We start from the raw sequence: 17082 nt of genomic DNA, 5'->3' as shown, positions 1-17082 counted from the left end.
GGAGGCTTTTTTGCCTGGGGCGGCAAAAAAGCCAGAGCCGGCCCTGCATACATTAAATCAAGGAATACCCAGTTCTAAATAGTTTCTGCTACACAAATTTTCTTCCTATTACAAGGATATTTCCAGAGAACATTTTTAACATATATTCTCCCCCAAAATCAACAAATATTCCTTATTTCCTGCTCTTTAGAATGTATGTAACACTGCAGTTCCAATAGACCCTTTCAGATATGTTCAGATGCTGATTTCTGCACAAAGTGTTGCTCTTCTACCCAAGTCTTGCATACATGTCCATTAGCCACTCCTATCAACAAGGGTTTCATCAACACTTAGCAGCACTTCATTTCCATCCAAACGGAGGTACGTATTTCTCAAGATCTGTTTTTTTAAACTGAAGAACACCATTTTTTAAAATCAATATTTATGCAGCTGGCAGAACTTATATTGGACAGGCTACACACCATCTGTCACAACCATCTTGACAGAAATTGAATAAAAATGTAGTGCCATTTTATGCTATTTTTCCCCCTTCAGACAGCCACAATTAGAGATGGCTATTACAACTGAAGCCATTTCAGAACTTTCACAAAGCAAAGCAAGTACATGTCAATCAATCCAAAAATTATATATAAACTAGCAGAACTTTTACTAATTACCCAAGTTTGGCTGAAGGTGGATTGTTTTACATAATCTCTAAAGAGAAAGAGATCATATAGAAACTGGAATTACTTTGAATAAAAGGAAAGCTCCTTCCTGAGATATAATTCCGAACTTGAACCTGGAATGTTTCAATAAAACCTTCATTTTATCCCAAACAATAGAATTATTAAACTACTTCCTATACAAACCAAATTTCATCCTATCTAATGAGTGATAATACCAGATAATTTTACATATGTTGGTAAGTCTCACAGTGCCAAGAGATAGAAGCCATAATACACATCCCTAGTGAGAGATTTCAAATCATAACCACAGCCATGAAACCAACTTATTGGTATAGAACTAACAACATGCTCAGAACCTTCCAGACAGATATATAGGGTTGCCAACCCTCCAGGATTGTCCTGGAGCCTCCAGGAATTAAAGATTAATCTTTAATTAAAGATTATGTCATGTGATGAAACCTCCAGGAATACGTCCAAACAAAACTGGCAACCCTCGATACCTAGGATTTATTTGGCACATGGAAGAGGCGTGGAGGTATGGCAGACCAGGCTGGGGACTAGGTAGAAGAGTGCCAGATATATGGGGGCTTTGTGGAAGAAGACCCAGCATGACAGGAAAAGGAGGAAATTAAGGAGGTAATTAAGACATGCTTTTGGAGGGAACAAAGAGTTAGGTTGCTACATGAGGCTTCGTAGGCAACAATAAAAGAGTTTAATGACAGAGGCAATGAGAAACCAAGGAAGGAGATTTGAAAAGAGACTGAGCATAGCAAGCACAGTGGACAAAGTAGATGACATTTGTACAGTCACCAGAACATTCTTCTCCTAAGGTGGAAGATCCTCAGCACTTGGAGAAGTTTGTGTTTAAAAAAAAAAAAAAAAAATTTTTTTTTAAATGCTTACTTCCTTCACCTTCAAGACCCTCTACCCCAGGGGTCGGCAACCTGTGGCATGCATGCCAAAGGCGGCACGCGAGATGATTTTCAGTGGCACTCACACTGCCCAGGTCCTGGCCACCGGTCCGGGAGGCTCTGCATTTTAATTTAATTTTAAATGAAGCTTCTTAAACATTTTAAAAACCTTATTTACTTTACATACAACAATCGTTTAGTTATATATTACAGACTTACAGAAAGAGACCTTCTAAAAATGTTAAAATGTATTACTGGCACGCGAAACCTTAAATTAGAGTGAATAAATGAAGACTCAGCACACCACTTCTGAAAGGTTGCTGATCCCTGCTCTACCCTATAATCGAACAACCATATTTCCAATTCACTATCACACCCGAATTGGCCAAGCAAATCAGCACAGAGCTACAAGAACTCTTATTCCAGGGACTGTCTCTGCAACATTCCAAACCTCTTCTACAGTAGCAAAAAGCTAAATTCACGTCTCAAACTTTGATCATTTCTCAAGTGCACGGTGTCACCGCTATCTGCTCAGTATTGGGACTATATTTTCAGAGAGCAATGTCTTGAGAGAAAAGCAAAATATGGTACTCCATTTCACAATATTTCAGTACAATACTCACAAAGTTATGTTTAATTAATAGAGGCAGACCATTTTATCTATCTAGGGAGTAAGATGTGCAACGATTTGTGGCAACAAATATCAAAAGCAAACAACTTTTCTAAATTATTTTAAGTTTATGCAAGTAGAATGATTGACCCGGACTCAAAAAACACAAATTTTTAACATTGTCATCATGTGCCATGACTGCTCCATAAAGGAGGATGGAATCACAACTGAAACTGATAAGATCAATGAATTCCAAAGTAAATGGCCACAGAAGATCCTCATAAAGCTTTCATAATGAACCAAAGTGTGATCAAGCAATTGACTGTACAATTTATCAACAATATATTCTCAACACCCCTAATTAGGGAAGTACAAACCTCATTTTGCAGATGAGGAATCTTGGTACAGAGGGGTAATAACCAAGGTTACACAGGAAGCGTGTAGCAAAGCCAGGAACAGGACACAGCTCTCCTGAGTTCCGATCCATAGAGCCCTGCAAATCCGCAGATATCCGTATCCAGAGTCCATTTTGGGGGATCATGGATCAGATGTGGATACATTTTGTATCCACGCAGAGCTCTGCCAACCCAATGCCTTAACCGCAAGACTATTCTTCCTTTCACACATGCATCCATTTGGCTATCCCATGTTAGAACTAGCTTTAGCAGGACTACAGTAAAAACTGTTTGCACACAGTTAATGGCACTGCTTAAAGCCCAGTGAGATGGATCCTTGGGGAAGTAAACTCACTTGTGTGTTACTGATTTCCTCATACTGTGAAACAGAAATGATACTTATCTTCCTTTGTAAGGCCATGAGATCTACAGATAAAAAGCATTTTACATATGAACTATATTAATTAAAACTGCATGGGAGTTTAGGTAGACAGAACATAACTGCTCAAGGTGTGATTCGGTTTGTGTAGAAGCGTGCAATGTAGACAATGGCATCCTGGAGTGGTGTAGCTGTTTAACAGCAAAATTAGAAATAAGTTTGACAAATTCACAAAATACATATACAAAACAGAAAACCCCTTTGCAGAGATTCAGAGCAATCCTTGCACTTCAGGGTCTCAAATTCAACATTCTTCCTCTTTAAATTGTATCTCACTCCAACTCCCACAGAACCCTTGGGGTTGTCTGGCCTTTCATAGCTACCCCTCCATTAGTGTTTACTACTTGTATTATGGTAGTGCTTATAGCCCCCTAACTGGTATCAGAGCCTCATTGTGCCAACCACTGTACAAATACAGGGTAAGACAGTCCCTGTCCCAAAGAGTACACAATCTAAATAGACAGGACAGACAAAGGAAGTGTTATCCCCATTTTACAGGTGGAGAACCAAAGCCCAGAGAGAGAGTAAGTGACTTACCCAAAATCAGAAAGGAAGTCTGGGGTAGAGCCAGGAATTGATGCCAAAATCTCGAGTTCCATTCCAGTACTTAACCACAAGACCAACCTTTCTCCTCACCAAATGAAATGATGTATATCAGCCTCAAAGGATGCTCCACTTGTGGAAAACTGCTGATTCAACATAGCTTCTATTATAGCACATATGATACAATGCGGTCTTAAAGGTGACATCCAAAAGAAAAAATGTGCTCCTTTTTGGTTCTTTATGGTTTATAAAAGAGACAAAGGCCTTTTTCCTCCAAAAGAGCTTTCTGCCCTTTTTTTTTTTTTTTAAACTTTAGAAATTGAGATCTTGCTTTGTTATTCCTAGAAGTTGCTATGTCAACGGCAGAACTTGGCCAACATTATGTATTCAGAATGTGAAAGCTGAGCAACTGCCATGTGAAAGGATTAAGTTAGACTTGTCAAAACTGTTTTTGTTAGCACCTATTTCAGTCAAACAACTGACAAACAGCTGGGAAGAAAGATCTTTGTTAAAGATGTAACATCATGACCTTTCAAATAAGGGCAGAGAAAGCTCTCACTCCCGTTCTCTGATCAGCTAAATCAAAAACAGTGAAGACAAAACCTCATACTGCTTATATTTTTAAGGTCAAACCCAAGCAAAAAAACCCACACATCTGCAAAAATAAAATGCAAGTCTTCTTTGATCATAAAACAGAAAAAAGTGACACAACCCAATTTTTCTATCCCCTTTTCAACTCATCTTTAAATCCATTCCTAGCCCAGTGAAGTATGGGCCTTCAAAATAGTATTCTTCACTTTTCTGTCCTAAATGTTGTACACTGTTACAGTTTGTGTTCCAGCTTACCATTAACTGCACATCATTTGCTACAGTGAGGTGATTTATAAGAACATAGATCCGAAGTAGTATATATCATTTGTAAACTGTCTTTGAATGAGTAGCATTAATATATTACAAAGGCTTGTAACAGGCTGGTTCACTGACAATTTACACATTTATATTGAGCTCGAATCTTGACATTGAGTACACAACCTTGAACCCCCCCAAATACATGAGGGGATATCCAAAATTTGACTTTTTCCAAGGTTGCCAAAAGGTCAATGTTCTCATTGGCTTTTAATAGTTCCAAATGCTCTTTTGAGCCTGATCCATGATATTTGGTGCATATCAATTAAGGACTGCACAATGCTGAGAAAGTTCCAAATTTAGTATTTCTAACAGCTCACAAGATGATCATTAACTGTTTACAAAAGTTATGTTCATGTATTCCATTAAGTACCTTGTTGGGCATGCTCTTGAGTACTGTTCTCTTCCATTTGGAGAAAGATAGATCAACTGAAGTAACCAGTTTTATGTAATGGACTCAGCCAAAAAAAAAAAATTGTTGAAGGCAAACTATTACGTTGCAAGCAAAGATGTTGACAATAGATCCACCAGAAAGGCGAAATATTGTCAACAAGTGTAATATCGGAGATCCTGACTCTACAGATTATTCTCCCCATTCTAGGATTCCAGTTCATAGACTTATGTACGGAAATGTACTCAGACAGAGGAGGGTACAGTCTAAGTCAGGGGTAGGTAATCTATGGCACGCGAGCTGATTTTCAGTGGCACTCACACTGCCTTGGTCCTGGCCATCGGTCCAGGGAGCTCTGCATTTTAATTTAATTTTAAATTAAGCTTCTTAAACATTTAAAAAACCTTATTTACTTTACATACAACAATAGTTTAGTTATATATTATAGACGTATAGAAAGAGACCTTCTAAAAACATTAAAATGTATTACTGGTACGCGAAACCTTAAATTAGAGTGAATAAATGAAGACTCGGCACACCACTTCTGAAAGGTTGCCGACCCCTGGTCTAATGCTTGTGTGGGTACTTCCTGAAATAGGTCAAAATTACTTTCTATGATATTCTGAGGATCACCAATGTCCTAGCTAGCAAGGCTAAGCACACATTGATCCTTTATACAATGCTACATCATTTGCTCCAGGATCCTGCACATTCAACTGCTGGCCAGTTCTGGAGAGGGAACCATGCTGTGGAATCAAGATGCCCAAGGAAGGACATTACCCCTCTTTAGAGTTAACCCACTAAATGTTGGATAGAGAAAATGCTGAAGAATGCCTCCATAGATACAACACACCACATCGCTGTATATTGGTTTATATAACAGCACTGTAATATTTTCAGTATTTTCTATTCCATTCCTTTTACATCATACATTGTTTATTTTTTAAACTCACTAGTACTTAAAGCTTATCTTAACTGGACTTTACCTTGAGTTAATTGGTCACCAATTCTCTTGAGATACTTAACACATTTGTAAAGGCTAGTGTGGACACACCCCACAAGTTTCATCAAATTTATAAACATTTGTTCATTTATCCCAGGTTGATTCCTATATTCTGGAACAAACATCTCCTGCCTTCTTGTGCATTCAAACATTGAGCCTCATTTCCTATGTCTCAAACTGTATCAGACAACTTCCTGCTGGGAAAGATCAATAAAACAGAAGCTTTACAGTGAGATTAACACCACTCACAGTTCCAGTACTAATAAAAGAGTGGCAAATACTTCTGAACTATGTTGAAAATTCATTACAGTATTCTTATTCAGTAAACATTTAACTATAAGAAAATTTTAGGAATGTTAGAATTACGAATAAAACAAACCAAGACAAATTAATTCAACCTACTCGACCTCATTTTAGACCATTTATTAAAGTAGCAGCTTTACACATACTGTCAAAGGAACATATTCTGCTTTTTTAAAAACAACAAAAGCAGACCTTCATTTAGGCTTAATACTAATCCATCGCTAAAAGATGCCAGAACAAAACACTATTATCTATTATTAACAGACTAAGAAAATTCCACTAAAATTTGGGTAGTTACAGGATACAGAAGCTGTAGCAAAATTGATGCCTTTTTTCTGTGAAATGCAGCACATTATATAGATCCTGCCTACTACACTTCTAAAATATATGTCCCCCAGCCTACTTGGGTCCTCCACTCCCAGGAATAACTGCAGTGCCGCACATTTTCCAAAGGTGCAAAAGCATGAAATTCACATGATTCTTGACAGTTTCACTACTGCCCACAAGGTTCTGAACTGAAACAATTAAACTGATCAGAGTTAATTTCATTCTACCGTTGCCTGGCACAGCTAAGAGGCAATGGAGCCTTTCATTTGCAGATTTTGTGAAGTCCTGGATTGGTTAACAACCACTTCACATTTGAAAGACTACCTTTATTAACCAGAAGAGTTAAAAACTTTTTTTTTTTTAAATGAACACTTAATCTACAAAAGACAATCACTTAGGCCCTCACTCTTCCAGGGAAACTTCGTCCTCAACACTCAAAAGTACGTATGTGAAATTTTCACATCCTTCTAACATAAGCCACCACATAAAAAAATGATTTACACTTCATATTCAATCACATCATTCTGGGGTTTGGGAGAGTTGTTATGGAAAGTCTAACAGCAAGGTTTCCTTCCGTGTTCGAAACTTAAGGGTGGTGTCTCCCATGTAATTTTAATCCACACGCATCTCCTTCCCTGAGAACCTAGTCAACTTCTATTTAAACTATCCAAGAACCTAAAATTAAGGTTGCACAAAACCCCATTCATTCTGACTGAAACATGCATGAGATCCATTTTCACCTGCATAACAATTTATTCAGTTCCAGGAAAAAATAGTGTCCAAATTGGCTAATCAGAGCCCTGAAAATTGAAAAAAAATTACCTAAATACATTATGTTGCCCATTACATATCCTATCTAACAGAGCATTATCTTGCTTTATAAGTTATGAAAAGTGCATTAACAAAGGTTCTCGTTCAAGTGAAAGGATAAGCAAGAAAATTTAGAGGTTTTGCATTGGTAAAGAAGATGTTTATTGGTAAGCAAGATGCTTTCGGTTATACACAAGTAAACAAAGAATGGCTTAAAACCTCTTCTTCACAAATTCTACTAAAACTGGTCCAGCACATGCATTCAGACTGCAGTTAGAATCTGTCATAAAAACACACCAGCTAGAGAGAAGTTCTTCTTTCTCCTCCAGTTATGGTTCAATTTAACTTAATGGAGATCTGAGGTTTTTTACTTAGCTGAATGCTCCTTGGTGAAGGCTTTGGGGGTTTTTTAGATATTCACCACAATGGTGTACCACTTCCTGCACTGAAATCTAAAGCACTAAAGCCACAAAGATTAATGATCGCAAATACAGTAGATATACAGCAGAAGATAGTTACCAAAATGCCACTCTCAACAAACATACTCAACGATACAAGAATAGACGTGCCTCTTTTCTAGCAGTAACTATATAGTATTCATAAATTCTGTTTTTCCATCAGTGCACAGGGTAGTAATACTGATAACTCCCATTAACACAGATAACAAATGGCTCATGCTATTTCTGCACACACTTACAGAAGAATCAATCCTACTATTTTACAAACCATGGTTTTTAACTCAGTGAACCTATTAAATGTTTTGAATAACTCTTCGTAAAATCTAGCACAAAGGAAAGTGCAGTGGTTGAGTGATAAACACATGGCCTAGTTTACCAGTTACATGGCTCATGGGGGGATGGGGGGCCCAAACTGGGCTGATAGAGATTAATACCAATTCAACCAACACACTAATGATCTCTCCATAAACGTGGAACACAAGATAAATACACAGTAATAGCAGACCACAACTCGGATGTGCTTGCGATGAATGAATACACACCATTGAATATTATTCTAGGTATAAAAAAAAAATGTAAAGAGTCATTTTTTAAGAAAAAATCAATTGAAAACGTACACATAGTGCTGGGTAAAATAATACTCCTTTTTAGATATTTACAGTATATTTAAAATATGTAAAAAAAATTAAAGTGCTCATTCTAAATCTTAAATACCTGTATCAGTCTGATTTTTCTCCTAGCTACCTGAGCCTCATTACTCATGCCATTCCACAGGAAGGAGATATTTTGGTTATCCCGTTACCTAGACATGGAGGCTAAAAACCCTCACATTTAATTAACAGGATCTGCCAAAATCATTAGCCTCCTAATGGACTGACAGCCTAGGCACCTAGGAGGAAAAGACACGTTATAATAAATGCAAAACTTGAAAATACAATTACTACTATTGTTATCTTGACTCCATAGCAAAATATTCCATGTTTCAGTTATCCCCCTCTATAAAATACTTCTAGCTTGGGAAAACAGTTTTTAATAGCACTTGTAAGATTTTCACTGAATTTGCAGGGGGAAACAAGGGGAGAGCACAAAAAGGAAGACACTTGGGCTTGGTCTACACTTAAAACATAGACTAACCTAGCTATGTCACTCAGGGGTGTGAAAAATGCATACTGGCACACTACAGTTTAAGACAACTTAATTCCCAGTGTAGACGCAGCTAAGTCAATGGGAAAATTCTTCCATCGATCTAGCTACCACTGCTCAGGGAGGTGGGAAGCTGTAGCGCCCATAGCGTGGACATGGCCTAAGGAAAATGATCAGAATTTCCCACTCTCCAGCAGATAACTTTGAGCCTAAAGAGAGACACGTCAAACAAATTCTTGCTTTATTTCGACGGAATAGTGGCTACATACAACTTTATTAACAAATTATGTTCAGTTTACATAGCTATTATACTGTTTGGTATTCAACGATATTCAAAAAAATAATTAGATACCGTAAATGGAGAGAGTACTTGGACCTTCCCTTAGGCAGTTATTTAAATTACATGATTTTTGTGGAATGCTACAGTAGTCTGTATGGTAAAAACTGCATGTGCCTTGGGGAAACAACAGGCTGCAAGTCTAACAAGTCTGAAAGTTTTATGTACTGATACGTCCACAGATCCATCAGATTTGCTTTGCCAGTTCCCTAATTTTGTTAAGCAGCTTTAATTTATCAGCATCTTTCTGCACTCCTCAACATAAAATCACTTAGAAAAGTTAGATGCCTGCAAGTCACCAGGGCCTGATGAAATGCATCCTAGAATACTCAAGGAGCTAATAGAGGAGGTATCTGAGCCTCTAGCTATTATCTTTGGAAAATCATGGGAGACGGGAGAGATTCCAGAAGACTGGAAAAGGGCAAATATAGTGCCCATCTATAAAAAGGGAAATAAAAACAACCCAGGAAACTACAGACCAGTTAGTTTAACTTCTGTGCCAGGGAAGATAATGGAGCAAGTAATTAAGGAAATCATCTGCAAACACTTGGAAGGTGGTAAGGTGATAGGGAACAGCCAGCATGGATTTGTAAAGAACAAATCATGTCAAACCAATCTGATAGCTTTCTTCGATAGGATAACGAGTCTTGTGGATAAGGGAGAAGCTGTGGATGTGGTATACCTAGACTTTAGTAAGGCATTTGATACGGTCTCGCATGATATTCTTATCGACAAACTAGGCAAATACAATTTAGATGGGGCTACTATAAGGTGGGTGCATAACTGGCTGGATAACCGTACTCAGAGAGTTGTTATTAATGGTTCCCAATCCTGCTGGAAAGGCATAACGAGTGGGGTTCCGCAGGGGTCTGTTTTGGGACCGGCTCTGTTCAATATCTTCATTAACGACTTAGATATTGGTATAGAAAGTATGATTATTAAGTTTGTGGATGATACCAAACTGGGAGGGATTGCAACTGCTTTGGAGGACAGGGTCATAATTCAAAATGATCTGGACAAATTGGAGAAATGGTCTGAGTTAAACAGGATGAAGTTTAACAAAGACAAATGCAAAGTGCTCCACTTAGGAAGAAAAAAATCAGTTTCACACATACAGAATGGGAAGAGACTGTCTAGGAAGGAGTACGGCAGAAAGGGATCTAGGGGTTATAGTGGACCACAAGCTAAATATGAGTCAACAGTGTGATGCTGTTGCAAAAAAAGCAAACGTGATTCTGGGATGTATTATCAGGTGTGTTGTGAGCAAGACACGAGAAGTCATTCTCCCGCTCTACTCTACTCTGGTTAGGCCTCAGCTGGAGTATTGTGTCCAGTTCTGGGCACCGCATTTCAAGAAAGATGTGGAGAAATTGGAAAGGGTCCAGAGAAGAGCAACAAGAATGATTAAAGGTCTTGAGAACATGACCTATGAAGGAAGGCTGAAAGAATTGGGTTTGTTTAGTTTGGAAAAGAGAAGACTGAGAGGGGACATGATAGCAGTTTTCAGGTATCTAAAAGGGTGTCATAAGGAGGAGGGAGAAAACTTGTTCACCTTAGCCTCTAAGGATAGAACAAGAAGCAATGGGCTTAAACTGCAGCAAGGGAGGTCTAGGTTGGACATTAGGAAAAAGTTCCTAACTGTCAGGGTGGTTAAACACTGGAATAAATTGCCTAGGGAGGTTGTGGAATCTCCATCTCTGGAGATATTTAAGAGTAGGTTAGATAAATGTCTATCAGGGATGGTCTAGACAGTATTTGGTCCTGCCATGCGGGCAAGGGACTGGACTCGATGACCTCTCGAGGTCCCTTCCAGTCCTAGAATCTATGAATCTAAAACTATTCCAGTCTTAAACTCATCAATGACTCTTTTATATTTGCAGAACAAGCCTTCCATGCATACTTGTAAGATCCAAGTATAAGGACTAATTCACTAGCAGCTAGCTTAAAAAGAAAACAAAATTTAAAGGAACAGTCAGGTAAATATTTTTTTAAACAAATTTACTGCATGCATCACTTGAATCTTAAAACAATGGAAGTTTAATAAACCTGTTTACTTTACATTATTTGTGCTGTTTGTTTACTTGGTGCAATTCTGTTAGATTGGACATTGAAAATAGAATGATCTGGCTATAGCCAGTTTCTCATGTACTAACACAAGCTACAATATGCTATAGTGATGGGTAAGGTTAGAAGAATCATCTGAACAGAATGTTTGGGTTGCAAATACTGCAGTAGAGTATTTGTTTGTTGAACATTATTTATACAGTAAAATCCCTTGTTTATGTTCCATGATGAGGTAGGATTGCTAAGAACAAATGGGAAGGCAACTGAAATAGGCTTGAAAATTCCACCCAGGAGCAGGAAACTTTCCCTTCTCAATACAAGAGCCTAGAAGGCCATTAATTCTTGCTGCACCTTTTTCTTTTCTTTTTAATGAAAGCTAAGTTTATACCTCTTACAGCTGTGGAAAAATCTTCCAAATATAAAGAAATGCAGTACTGTCTTGTAGAGTCCATAGACAGCTCCTATGTTTCAACCCTGATTCAGTTTGGGCAAGAAACAGCAGAGTGACGTTAACGACTCTGGTCAGTTTCGATGGTGCTACTCAGATCCCTATGGGCAGTGGTAAAACTGTCAAGAATCCTGTTGATTTCACAGTCCTACTGCTTAGGGAAGCTACCTGAACCAGCAGAGAGTAGGCACTGAAGTTATTTACAAGGGCTTCGAAAAGTAGTAGCTCTAGAGGAAAGATAGTAGAGACCTACTGACCATTCCTCTCCTCACAACAGCCAGGAGACTGGAGAAGCCAGGACAATACTGGAAACCCACACCTCTCACAGCCGCCTGGAGGCTCTGAAGGGGGGAGGGGGGATAGGGAGCTCCTTCTTCCTTTCCAGCAACTAGAGATGAGTGGAGCATCACATTCTTCAAAGGCTAAGAATGACAGTGACTTTCAGAAGGGTCCAGGGACAGCAGTTGGTAGAAATCCCAGCACCTATCCCAGAAACTGGATGTGGCATGCTGGCTTTTCACTTGACCACAGACCTCAATGGCGGACGCTCTCCACTCTAATTTTTTATATCTGCTTGTGATAAGTAGGTTTAGTCCTCTAGCCAGCATGTATCTGGTAATTTTTCCAACTCACTTTCAAAGCGTGCCAAAAGATTTGAGAGTTCATGAGTTTTGGAAGCTAGATGCATTGCATGAAATGAAAGGCTTTTTAAGAGAAGCAGTGATTACTGGTTAAACCAAAAAAGATCTGAACAGAGTATAATATTTAATTATTCTCACAGAGACCTTTAGTATAACCTCCAAAAAATGGATAAGCCAAGATAATGCTAGGATTTACTTTAGTACATTAGTAATACAAATAAGTGTGATTAGAAAAAATGTGCAATCACATCATGTGCAACATTTCTTGGAACAGCAAAGAAAATTCTAGAACACCAAAATTATACAATCGTGGTTTATTGACCAGTCTGAGCATTCTTTGCTTTTTATAAGAGACCCATACAAAAGCACTGTATTATGCAAATAGTTTTTGTGAAAATGGAGACCCTGGATAGTTAATTAAATTCTTGATCATCAATTAGCTACTCTTCTATAAAGTTAACTTTATAACATGGTACAGACTGAGCACTGAACTGGGTATAATCTGCAGAGCATGAGAAGATGAGGCTATGAATAACCAGCATCAGATTCCTGCCTCTGATTAGCAAACCCTAACAGCTCTGATAAAGAGTCTTTTGAACAAAAGTTGTTTGAAAAATGCATGTACATGCTGTATTATATCTTTTTTGAAAGAAAACGCAGAGATCATTGCTATGTGCTTCCCTCAACTTATTTTTATTTTAGGAATAAGTCTTGTCTGTTGAATATTGTTTATTTTTATTCCATTTCTGTATAAGACTGCATATTTTGATAGCTATGTTTATGAATTTAAGTTTAGAAACTCATTTATTGCTCTGGGTCACCTTATGCCTATTTTTGCTTTAAGTCGGATATTAAAAAACAGTCTGAATTATTTGAGTGTGGTCTGGAAATTTCATTTTTCCATAGCATGTATCAATTTATTTTCCTGTTCAGCAGAGTTAATGGCTGCTGAAAAGCATGTCACCATATTAGTTGATTGGCTGATGTACTAAAGAGTGACTCAGTGGGAGAATTTAAAAAGAGTAAACATTTTTCTAGAGCTATAAATGAAGAACACTGTTTTCTGCCAAAACACTGGTCTTTCACATTTTTTCTCCTCTTATTTTTGCAATGAATTTAAATTACTTACTATACATTTGATGTTTTATCTGATCATTTGCTATCACAAGAGTTTAGGGTGTTGTACTAGCACATGCAAGGAAAGGCTGGTTACCTATTTGTTGAACACTAACCATAAGAAAGGTTTACCTGGTTTTGTTTTTAAATGGTGCTGATTTGTTTTATGAAGGGTCAGAGTTACTTCAAGTATGACTGATTAGCCAGATTTCTATATTTGAAATTTAAGACCCCCAAAGTTGTACAATCTGAATACCTAGTTTCATAAGAAACATATCAAATTACAGCAATTGCTCCAGCTACCAATTCCCATGCAGAGATCTCAATGATACCTGAAGATATTTGAAGCACCTTTCAAGTTGCTAAGAAAATCAAAGTATGTTAACAGTATACTTCAAATTCTCTATTAAGTGATATTAGCAAATTAATCTGGTCAGACTTCTCACAGTGATCTACACATTCGCCCATTTTTACAACAATTTCTATACTTCGGAATAAAACCACAGACCCGACAAATCACCAACTGGTACACAAAACTGATGACAAACTGATGACAAAGAGGTCAATATGAGCATATCACTTTCATGTTCCAATCACTATACTCACTACCCATCCAATATTAGATCACATTCAAATCTTCGACTTAGCTTGGGCCTAGCCCTAAGATATCACAAAGGTCTCCATAACAAAGACCTCCTGAAACTGCAGCGGTCAAACACACAAGGAAATTCTAGAACAGTGGTTCTCAACCAGAGGTATGCAGAGGTCTTCCAGGGAGTACTTCAATTCATTTAGACATTTTCTAGTTTTACAACAGACTACATAATAAGCACTAGCGAAGTCAGTACAAACTAAAATTTCATACAATGACTTGTTTATACTGCTCTATATACTATACACTGACAAGTAAGTACAATATTTTATAATTATATGGTAAAAATGAGAAAGTAACCAATTTTTCAGTAACAATATGCGGTGTGACTTTTTTTATTTTTTGTAAGCAAGTAGTTTCTAAGTGGGGTGAAACTTGGGGTACGCAAGACAAATCAGACTCCTGAAAGGAGTACAGTAATCTGGAAAGGTTGAGAGCCACTGTTCTAGAAGACCATGGCAGAACAAGTAGAAGCTGAAGACAGGGCTTCTTGGAGGCATAATTCTCCACCATAGCTAAGAATGACCACAACCCTGACCACCTTCTGCACAAACTGCAGGGCTTAACATTTTGTGAGAACAGTGCCAGATAAACTCTCAAGAAAATGGATACACCTTGCACAGGAAAACAATACAAAGTAAATACTGAAATCATTGAGATCTTTTGATATGCACAACAAGGTCCTGGTCCATGATGAGGGCTCCTAGGTGCTATATAGTAATACAAATAATAAAATGGACACAATCATCTTGTATCTATAGGGACAACAGATAGTCAAGAAGGGCATACACAGAGGACAATAACTGAATTACATCTCCCCACTTCCTCTGCCTTTGAGGCTCTCTCCACCCACCCAAAAGACAGTCAGCTTCACAATATAGATTTTAAAAAGTGACCTGTATATTTAAACATTCATATTATCAAAGTACGGTCATGATTAAATAATTTGAAAAAAGGGGAAATGGTAATGATATATAACATGCTGTTAAATACTGTTCATTTTGTAACAAGGTAGTATTTAGCTGTGTCATCACACTAATTGAAATGTTTTATTGTAAATGACTTAAAATATCAATAAATAAAATCTTTTTCCTAATAAAAGGTTGGTCATTCTATGATGTGGATGCTGTGAATTAAACAGTGTAATCTCTTCTATAGTGACATTATTTTAACTATTCTTTCCCCACTGGTTATATCATACAGTAATCCTACCAACATCTCAAAGTGGCCACAGCTATTATCATCCTTATGTGCCATTCTGAAAGAAGCACACAAAAACGGCTTCCATATGGGGAGACAGAGAATATGAAACCAGGGTCCCATGCACTTCTTTTAATGATTGTAAAGTACTACGGTGATGAGAGTTCTGTAAAATTCTCCACAGATACCAGGCTGTTGATTCCACCTTCCCCCCTCAACACTGGATACATCTCTATTTTGCGGATACGCCTCGCCCCACAACAGTGATCTCATTCTGATAGCCCCCCTGCCATGCTCCACTACTGTCAGTAACTAGTCTCCTTCCTCCACACATACTCGGCCCACGTTACTCCCCACCAATATCTACAGCCAGCCCCGTCACCCCATCTTCCTGCCTCTGTACCTGCTGCCAGCCTAACTGACCACCTACCTATCGCTTCTTTCTTCCTCCACGACTCTGACGGAAAGCGGTTGCATCTGATCTAAGATCACAGCAAGGCTGCGCCCTGTAATACCACTCCGGCTTCCTCTCCTCCGTCCCCCATCTAGATCACCCCTACACCCCTGATCAGCTCTGCTCCCCCAGCGCCCGCCACTAGCCAGCTGCCTCCCCAGTTGGCCACATCAGCTCGGATGGAAAAAATCACCCCCCGTGCGCGGGCAGATTGCACCCCGACGTTACCGTGTCTGGTCCCGTAGGGGTCTATCTACACGCGAAGTGTGTGTACTTCGCAATGTGCCTGCTAGATGTCAAACCCCTCCAGCTTTACCGCCGCCTGCCTCCCCGCTGGAACCGGCCCAGGCTGGGTGGGCATCGGGGAGAGGCGCCTGGGCGCCAGGGTGCACACACCCCGCGGGCGCGCCGCGGCAGGGGCTTGGGAAGCGAGGGAGCGCTCCGACGCCGTGTCGCTCCCGGGGGGTGGGGGGGACTGTCTGGAGGTGAACCTGCCTCCGGAGGCGGCGCGGTACCACACACACACCCCCCCCCGCGCTGCCAGCTCCGGGCCCCCGCGGGCAGAGAGCCGGGCCGGGCCGGAGAACCCCCCGGCCATCCCCACCCCGGAGCCAGCTATAGCCCCCCGCCCCTCAGCCAGCGGGGAGCGGCGGCCCCGGCCCCGGCCCGGCCGCGCTGGGCAGGCGGGCTCGCGGCGCCCGGTCCCGCCGGCACCTGGATGTAGTTGGTCTCGCAGTACTCGGCCACCCGCTCCAGGTTGGTGTAGCTGTCGAACAGGGCCCGGCGCCCGCCCGGGATTTCCTCCTCCAGCAGCATCTGCAGCTCCGCCATCTTCACATCCTCGCCCCCGCCGCGCCGCCGAGACCCGGCCGGGGGCCCAGAGAGAGAGAAACACCCACCGCGGCGCGGCGCAACAACCGGGCACCCAACCGCGCAGGCGCAGAACCCGGGCCAGACAGACCCCCCCGGCGCCCCTCACGCGCACACACACTTCCGGTTCATCCTGGCCTGGGGATGGGGGGGCTGTACGCTAGTAACCCCGTCCCCACCGCGCGGGGAGGGGCAGTGAGCCTGGAGGGGCCGGGGGGAGAGCTGAGGGGAGGGGCGAGGGAGCAGGGGGGGCTGGGGAGGTCTGAGGGGAGGGGCTAGGAGGAGTGAGGGGAGGGAATTGAAGAGGGATGAAACAGGAGGGATGGTGAGAACAGAAGGAGACCATCTGGCTGTGCAGGGCAGGGATTGTATTTTATGACTGAAGGGATGGAGTTG

The 17082-nt window shown here is 40.3% G+C and overlaps 1 protein-coding gene across 2 annotated transcripts in view; it reads right to left on the bottom strand.

Moving 5' to 3' along the window:
- Positions 1–16760, bottom strand: part of ABI2 (abl interactor 2) — a 111829-nt gene extending 95069 nt beyond the window's left edge. For both annotated transcript variants that reach the window (XM_024206476.3, XM_024206467.3), the window contains exon 1: positions 16531–16760. In XM_024206476.3, the coding sequence (XP_024062244.1) occupies positions 16531–16647 (117 nt within the window). In that variant the 5' untranslated portion in view covers positions 16648–16760. The remainder of the gene's footprint in view (positions 1–16530) is intronic.
- Positions 16761–17082: the final 322 nt, after the last annotated feature.

Source organism: Terrapene carolina, unplaced genomic scaffold (genome assembly GCF_002925995.2).
Source record: "Terrapene carolina triunguis isolate 2854851 unplaced genomic scaffold, T_m_triunguis-2.0 Scaffold62, whole genome shotgun sequence".
Classification (NCBI taxonomy): Eukaryota; Metazoa; Chordata; order Testudines; family Emydidae; genus Terrapene; species Terrapene triunguis.
Note: the sequence above shows the minus strand (reverse complement) of the source record. Positions and strands in the feature narration are given on the sequence as shown.